Consider the following 9,141-nt stretch of genomic DNA (forward strand, 5'->3'; position numbering starts at 1 on the left):
TAAAAATAGCCTAAAAACGGCTAAACGGCTGAGCCGTTACTTTTTCAACTTTTTGTACAATTTAGGGAAAACAGACCTACCAAGGATTACTAATTTAAACTTTTTTTTGTGTAACCCCCAATTATTTAGGAGGGGGTATTTACGCCCCCCCCCCCAGAAAAATTTTTCGGGGGTAAATACCCCCCCCTCAAAAAGAAAAAAAAAGCATTTTTACTACTAAATATTTCAGTTACCTTTTTACATAATAACATTACCCCCCAAAAAAATTTACCCGGTGTAAATTTGGGGAGGGGGGGAAATTTACCCCTGCCAACAGATTTCAGGGGGGGCAATTACCCCCCCCCCCCCCCCCCCACCAAGCAAATTTTAACTCCAAGGTTAGGAGTTAACTTAGGACCACCCTAGCAAATCCTTGCAAACACCACTTTAAAAAAGTGACAGATTTTTAAAGTGCCATTTAAAAGGGTGGGAGATAGTGATATAAAGGGGGGGGGGGGGCGAAAGTGACACTTTTTGAAACCAAAACTAAAAGTCAAAGGAACTCAACTAAAAAAAGAGTTACAGGTCTGACATTTTGCATGGCAGTTGCTTTATAGGGGTACAATATGGAACTGTGAAAAAACGGCGGCGCAACCGCCGAAAACCGCCGAGAAAAGGCAAAAAAAATTTCGGCGGGAAACGGCGGTTTTCGGCGGTTGCGCCGCCGTTTCTTCACAGTTCCATATTGTACCCCTATAAAGCAACTGCCATGCAAAATCTCAGACCTGTAACTCTTTTTTTAATTGAGTTCCTTTGTTGACTTTTAGTTTTGGTTACAAAAAGTGTCACTTTCGCCCCCCCCCCCCCCCTTTTGGCATTATCCTCTTGGTAATATTTTTTTCACTTTTGAAAATTTTTATCCCCCCCCCTGCTCGGCCCCCTTGCCTATAACCTAACCTAACCTAAAAAAGGCTGTTCTCCTCTGCCAGAGTCATAGTTCTGTCAGAGGTGTCTGTTTGTACCGAAGGATCTTTCTAATCGCTGAACTGATCGGGTTCTCCTTAACAGAGTAGCTTTTCATAGGTCCCGGGAAGGTTTATAACTATTTTTTTTTAGGGAAGGTACCACCACCCTCCCAAGAGAAATCACAAAAAATCATATTATTTAAGGAATTAAAGGCCCATCAAGTAATCCCACCCCCTTAAAATGCCCTTATTTAAAATTGGTATATATGATCAAAATGACCCCCCCCCCCTAGATATACCACACTTTTCTGGGATCTTGCTGAGTCAAGTATCAACTGTTGGGAATATCAAAGGATGACTCCATGCAAAATTTGAGCCGGATCCGGCCAAAACCGGCCGTGAATTTTATGAAAAACCGGTTTTTTCCGGTTTTTAGGGGGTATCTGTAAATCGATTCAGCTGGAGCAAAACCGGTTAGAGGTACAAAAAATTTTACTTCACATGAAATTTAGCCAATGCAATTCCCTACAAAATTGTACTTCATCATCAACTTGATTGGACAACTCTTTCCCCTCCTAAATGTCCATTAAAACCTCGGAAACGGCAAAAATCGCCAAAAATCACGCCTTCGGCGGCAAATAACGGCTAAACGGTCAGCCGGAGGCGAATGAAACATAAATAAAGAAATGTCTGCCTCAAAAAGTTGTTCAACATCAAAGAGATGCTTGAAGTCTCTAAAACGACTCCTTCCCCTCCTTTAAGGGGAAAAACTGAAAAAACGTGATTTTCAAAAGTATGCCCACTTCGTGGGTGTGGGGGGCACTGAACCCGTCACCCCAGGGTCACCAAATATAAAGTTTAGGCGGCCCACAATGCTGAATTTTCACCAAGTGAAAGTCTTGTGTCATTATCTCTTATGAGAAAAAAGTTATTAATTAATTAAAATTTCAAATTGTGATTTTTTGATGGATTTCTTTGATGAAATGACAGGCCCGTCAATTTTTAGGCCATTTTTTGCTGTTTTCGGCCCGCCACGCCCAAATGGTTTGAGATAATCTCACGGGACCTTTTGCCCAACCTAAGTCTGGTTATTTGTGAGGTCTAGGAAAAAAAACAGACTTACGCAAAAGATTATAATTATAATCTTTACACAGAAAAATGGCACGAGGTGAGGGTTTGAGGGGGCAAAATGAGCCGACCAGCGATTTTTGACGGCACGCAGCGACGTCGTGCTTCATCCAATCCGGGATTTTTTTTTCTTAGACCTTACAAATAACCAGGCTTAGGTCGGGCAAAAGGTCCCGTGAGATTATCTCAAACCGTTTGGGCGTGGCGTTCCGAAAACAGCAAAAAATGGCCTAAAAATTGACCAGCCTGTCATTTCATCAAAGAAATCCATCAAAAAATCACAATTTGAAATTTTAATTAATTAATAACTTTTTTCTCATAAAAGATAATGACACAAGACTTTCACTTGGTGAAAATTCAGCATTGTGGGCCGCCTAGACTTTATATTTGGTGACCCTGGGGTGACGGGTTCAGTGCCCCCCACACCCACGAAGTGGGCATACTTTTGAAAATCACGTTTTTTCAGTTTTTCCCCTTAAAGGAGGGGAAGGAGTCGTTTTAGAGTCTTCAAGCATCTCTTTGATGTTGAACAACTTTTTGAGGCAGACATTTCTTTATTTATGTTTCATTCGCCTCCGGCTGACCGTTTAGCCGTTATTTGCCGCCGAAGGCGTGATTTTTGCCGTTTCCGAGGTTTTAATGGACATTTAGGAGGGGAAAGAGTTGTCCAATCAAGTTGATGATGAAGTACAATTTTGTAGGGAATTGCATTGGCTAAATTTCATGTGAAGTAAAATTTTTTGTACCTCTAACCGGTTTTGCTCCAGCTGAATCGATTTACAGATACCCCCTAAAAACCGGAAAAAACCGGTTTTTCATAAAATTCACGGCCGGTTTTGGCCGGATCCGGCTCAAATTTTGCATGGAGTCATCCTTTGATATTACCAACAGTTGATACATGACTCAGCAAGATCCCAGAAAAGTGTGGTATATCTACCCCCCCCCCTAAAGCAAAGTGCCTCCGAGGGGCTCTTTGATTAAGAGGGGGGGAAATTTGTTCAAAATGCCACCCCCCCCCCCCCTCAAGACAAAGTGCTTCGCACGCCACTGCTACAGTAAGAAAGAGATGGAGAACATCCCTTAAAATAAATTATTGTTTTTGATTATGATTTAAATATCAGTTATTTTTCATAGAATTAACTTAGTTATATGTGAGATTGCTTTGATTACAACATTGCTTTGAGGTATTATTGATGAATTATATACTATGATTTACTAAATAATTCAAAGTCCGATACTATATCATACTATATGAGTAAAAAAAAATACTACTATATATACTATATGGGAGAAAAAAATATACTATAAATATACTATATTTTTTTGGTTTTGGAGTGGTCGCCCTGAGTATGAGGTAATTGACAGAGAAAGAGAGAGAGAGAGGAGACAATGGGCTGTTTATTACACTAGTCCCGAAAGTTTTATAATAACGTTTCTTATTCGTTGGCTTAACAACTTTGAGGACTTTGAGTAAATTTTAATTTAATAAGGGGGGGGGGGAGTTTTGACACATTTGCGTAAACAGTGATTATAGGCTTTATCTTTGGACTGAGAGGATAGGTTATTAGGGATAAAATCATTCTTATATGATGAATTTCCCCCAGATTTAAGATTTTTTGGATAGGTCTCCAGGTTCCGGAGCTCCAGGCCTCCAGGTCCTCTCTGTACAGGTAAAAATAAAAATAAAAAAATATGCATTTTTTTCTTCAAATATGTGAATAACATTAAAAAATATGCATATTTTGTTTCATAGGTTGACTTCTAACTCTTCAAAAAAAAATTTTTTTTTAATTTTTACCTGTACAGAGAGGACCTGGAGGCCTGGAGCTCCGGAACCTGGAGGCCTATCCAAAAAATCTTAAATCTGGGGGAAATTCATCATATAAGAATGATTTTATCCCTAATAACCTATCCTCTCAGTCCAAAGATAAAGCCTATAATCACTGTTTACGCAAATGTGTCAAAACTCCCCCCCCCCCCCCTTATTAAGTTGAGTGTTCAAATGTTGCAACCACTAATTTTTTATCTACAGAAGGGGTAATTTTGTGCATCATCATTGGGTATGTTCATAATTTTATAGCCCATTGTCTTATCACTTTATAACCCTGGGTAATTGAAGAGAATTAAAATTGATATTTTAAAAATTAACAAGAACAATTGTTTAGCCAAGCAGCAGCATGTCCAAGACCGCGCTGAAAAAGAAGACAAAAGAGAAGAAGGGACAAAAACCAACAGGTAGAGCATATCTCTTTCTTCTACAAATACAGTGGAAGGTCTTCAAGAAATGGTGTAATATATTTTCTCGTATTAATTTGAATCCGGTGGATAGGAACCGGTTCTCATGAATACGAAAAAACTATGTCTAGCATCGTATTATATCCAGTTTTCTACGAATATAGAAATGTACAATCATAAGATTAAAACTAGTTTTTTTAGCCGGTACCTTCGGCACCACGGGGCTAAAAAAACTAGTTTTAAGCTTATAATTGTAGGGTAAGGGGGGGGAAGTTTCGGTAAGGGGCTATTCTCGGTAATTTCGACCTACCTTCATTAAATGACCTTTTTCTCCATGTTCCTTTCAAATGACAGAAAAAAACATGAAAGCAAATTTGTTCCTTATTAAATTGCCTACAAAAAAGTATAAAATGAATTTTTTGTGAGATGAATATTAAGGGTACTTATTGGGTCTCAAAGTCGGACGAAAATTTTTTTTTTTCCAAAAATTTTTTAGTAGGTGTGTAAAGATCGACCTACACAAAAATTGGTAAGACCTAGAGCTGATCTGAAAAACTTTTTGAACTAGAAATTGCCCGCTTTTTCCAAATCCGTTGAGAGCTTTAAAATCGGGTTAATATTTTTTTCAAAAATGACCAAAGTTGGCGCCGGGGGAAAAATCGGTAATTTCAAAAGAAATTAAAATTCAACTTTTAAGGTCATGTTTTCATGTTTTCTTTTGTCAAATCTATTATTCCATATGGACTTTTTAAGAATTAGGCCTAAAAATGAATAGAACAGATAAAAAACAAAAAACAAATTAATTTTATTTTTTGAATCAAAATTTTGCGAGGAAAAAATCAAAATTTCTGGTCCTTTGAAAAAAAAATATTTTTGACATAGGAGGAATAGTCCGATCTTTATGAATTTTTTTGTGGTTAATCCCAATCACCTATACTAATTATGATTTATTACGCTTGTTTGGTCGTTTGGCCTTTTTTCATCGATTTTTTTAAGGTTAAAATGTAGTCAAGATTTTTTGCAAAGATGACACTTTTGCTTCAAATTCAATTTTTGAGGTCAATTTTTAATCAATTTTCATGTTTTTTGTGCTAAATCTATAGTTCAATGTGAGCTTTTTTAGGATCAGGCCTAAAAAGTAATAAAATACGTTTTTTTCTTATATTAATTTTAAGTTTTAAAAAAAAAAAATTTCGAAAAAAAAAATCGAAAATTCGCGTCTTTCAAAAAAATTCATTTTTAACATAGAAGGAATAGTCCGATCATTATGAAACTTTTTGTGGATAATCCCTATAACCTATACTAATTATGATTATTTATGTTCGACTGGCCGTTTGGCCGTTTTTCATCGATTTTTTTTAGGTTGAAAAAAATTACCGATATTTCCCCCGGTGGTGGGGAAATATCGGTAACTTTTTTGCGGTCAATTTCGGCCAACTTCTAAAAGTCCTAGGATAATGTCCTTTTAGGACCTGATAGTCCTTTCCGTAAGCTTTCTACTGGTCTTAGTTTCATTTGAAAATATTAATATTTACCCCATTTTTTTTCAAAAAAAAACGAAAAAAAACCGAAATTTCCCCCCCCTTACCCTACATTCTATATCCGCGGAAAGCCGTTTATAATACGATACGAGAAATAACTATTTTCGTATTCATTTGAATCCGGTGGATAGGAACCGGTTCTCATGAATACGAAAAAACTATGTCTAGCATCGTATTATATCCAGTTTTCTACGAATATAGAAAATTGAAATATACAATCATAAGATTAAAACCAGTTTTTATAGCCGGTGCCTCCGGCACCTCGGGGCTAAAAAAACTAGTTTTAATCTTATAATTGTACATTCTATATCCGCGGAAAGCCGTTTATAATACGATACGAGAAATAACTATTCTCGTATTCATTCGAATCCGGTGGATAGGAACCGGTTCTCATCCATACGAAAAAACTATGTCTGGCATCGTATTATATCCAGCTTTCTGCGAATATAAAAATGTACAATCATAAGATTAGCACCTCGGGGCTAAAAAAACTAGTTTTAATCTTATAATTGTACATTCTATATCCGCGGAAAGCCGTTTATAATACGATGCGAGAAATAACTATTCTTGTATGCATTCGAAACCGATTAATATCCGGTGGATTAGAAACGGTTCTCGCCCATACGAAAAAACTATGTCTAGCATCGTATTATATCCAGTTTTTATACGAATATAAAAATGTACAATCATAAGATTAAAACCATTGTTGTTAGCGTAGACCTTCTGCCCTTTGGGCTTCCCAAACTGTTTTAATCTTATGATTTTCATTTTAATACTCGCAGAAAGCTGTCTATAATACAATGCGATAAATCTTTATTTTAGGAGAATTCTGGTGGAACAATTCTGTTTATGCTTCTTGGTAAAACATCTTCCTTGGTAATCACGAAGGAAGGGAGGGGACCATCGGATGTATATAAATTTATCCTCCATTGTCTTATCCCTTAAGATCCCTGTGATTACGTGTGTATATTGAAAGAAAAGTCGACTACAGCAATATTAATTTTATTTTATACAATAAAAAAATGTGAGAAAAAAGTTTTAGTTTATATATTCTAGTTATATAATGATAAATTAAAGACATATTTAGTAATTAGGTTTTGATTCTTTTTATACATAGTAAATTCTGATTGATTTACGCGCTGGATCAAACCAGTTTTGAGCCATGTTGAAAAATCATGTATCGTATTAAAGAAAATTTTCCACAACGAATAAAAAAAATCATTAAATTAAATTCTATTATGCTGTTCATAAAATTCAAGGAGAAGAAATCCTAAAAATAATTTAATTTTATTATCTGCGGAAAACTTAAATACGATATTTAAAAAAAAAATACTTTTTATGTAAGTTAGCTAAATGCATGGAATTGTCGCTTAAAAATAGACTAATTTATTACCTTCCTAATAAATCTAATATTATTTTTATTTTGCACTAAAAAAAATATTTTTATTTTTACCATGACAATTTTCTGTACCTTATAACAACTTATTGTATTTTAATACTGTATTTTCATTCTATGTTAGAATAAAATAAACATTATATCATTGTAAATTAGTATTTTAGTTCATTACAAGGACAATTATGTTTGTAAGAAGCGTATTAAATAAACTATAAGCTGACATTTAAAGCTACGGAATGCAGAATGGGGAGGATGAGTAATATATCCTTTATTGTCCCTAGAGATTTGTTGCATATTGTATTTTACTAGCGGCTTCGCCCCAAGAGGTTTGATCAAACTAATTTTTCGTATTTTAGATTTTTAAAAAATTATGGGGGGGGGGGTGGTATTTTAGTAAGAAACCTTCCCGGGAACTATGAGAAGCTACCCTGTAAAGGATAACTTGATCAGTTCAGCGGTTAGTAACATCCTTCACTACAAACAGACAGACATCGTTCTACTTTGTATCCTATTATATAAAGTAGTAAGCGTTTTTTGTCTGTCCCGAAGGATCTCGCTATCCGCTGAACCGGTATTGTTCTCATTTTCAGTGAAGCTTCTTATAGGTCCTCGGAAGGGCTTAAACTATTTTTTTTTGAGGGGGGGGGGGCGGGGGGGTATCTTCAACCCCCACCAAAAAAAAATATTTTTTTACTCTTTTGAAACTTCAATATAAAATGGGATGAGGTCGACTTTTCCCTCTCTTACTTTAAGTGCCGCCTAGGGGCTTCTAGGTAGCGTAGCTGCTAGTTATAGATGGAGGGAGAAGACTGCAAGACTGGTGCCTAAAGTTCTATAATGAAATTCTCCGATTGGTTGGCTCAAAAAGTACTTTAGGTATTGGTTTGTTGTTTCAAACTTTTCTCCCGATAATTTCTACAGTTTAGGTTAATTTGTTAATCATCATTGGGGATGTACATCAGTTTATCTTCCACTGTCTTTTCCCTTAAAGGGAGTGTGAACGTAAAAATTTCTCCTCTGATTATCAAATCTTAACATTTTATAAGCACATTTCACTACACTGATCAACCAAAAAGATCCTATTAACAAAAATATGCAGGAATAATGCCTTGATTTTATGGTATTTTGGAAGGGAAAAAGGAAAAATTATGTCAAAAAGTTTAGTTTTAGCTAAAAAAGGAAAAAAGACAATTAACTGTACATTTATATAGCCCGGAATTTTTTCCCCCAATCTTGGACGTAATAAAAATCGACGGAAATGCCGTTTTTTAAGGAAACGAGAGAAAGTTTTGCCCTATCTTTGAGATTATATGAATGAGATGATGTTAAGGTTTGATAATCTGATGAGAAATTTTCTCGTTCACAGTCCCTTTAAGATTACTGAGACACCTACAGTATTTATATATTACATTCTTTACGGTGTTTTTAAGGGATAAGACAATGTACGATGAATTGATGAATATCCCCAATGATGAAAAACAATATAACCCCTCTTATATTGGATGAAATTATATCGTAAAAAATAATAGCTAGAATGTAGTTGCTGAATTGAAGATTCACCATTTCCGAGTTCAATCCTAAAATTGATTTTACATTCAATTCAAATGCTTTTACTCTTGATTAAACAAGGATGACACCTTCCATAAAAGCCAGGGAGGAGGCATTGGGCTGTATCAAACTATAGTCCCCAAAGTTTTATTATAACATTTTCCTATATTTTTTAGCTTTACAACTTTTATAGAATTTTAAGTAGTTGCTTCATTAAGTTGAGTGTCCAAATGTTTCAACAACAAATTGTAATCTATAAAAGGGGAAATTTTGTGTATCATTATTGGTGGCGTGGGGTACCTAAATTTATCAGTCATTGTCGTATCCTTTTAGATCACTGATAAAAGCA

The 9,141-nt window shown here is 35.5% G+C and overlaps 1 protein-coding gene across 2 annotated transcripts in view; it reads left to right on the top strand.

Moving 5' to 3' along the window:
• LOC145318773 (uncharacterized) overlaps window positions 1–7,396 on the top strand; it is a 28,176-nt gene extending 20,780 nt beyond the window's left edge. Inside the window, exons 5-7 of one of the 2 annotated variants that reach the window (XR_013879507.1) lie at window positions 4,238–4,307; window positions 6,671–7,025; window positions 7,194–7,396. Coding sequence is in view for 1 of the 2 variants with exons in the window: in XM_080160311.1 (XP_080016437.1) it covers window positions 4,238–4,307; window positions 6,671–6,711 (111 nt within the window). In the remaining variant the exon portion in view is untranslated. Of the gene's footprint in view, window positions 1–4,237; window positions 4,308–6,670 lie in introns of both variants that reach the window. The other variant, XM_080160311.1, reaches the window with a different exon arrangement.
• The last annotated feature ends 1,745 nt before the right edge of the window (window positions 7,397–9,141 follow it).

This window comes from Acartia tonsa, chromosome 5 (genome assembly GCF_053477335.1).
Source record: "Acartia tonsa isolate MP-2025a chromosome 5, ASM5347733v1, whole genome shotgun sequence".
Taxonomy (NCBI): domain Eukaryota; kingdom Metazoa; phylum Arthropoda; class Copepoda; order Calanoida; family Acartiidae; genus Acartia; species Acartia tonsa.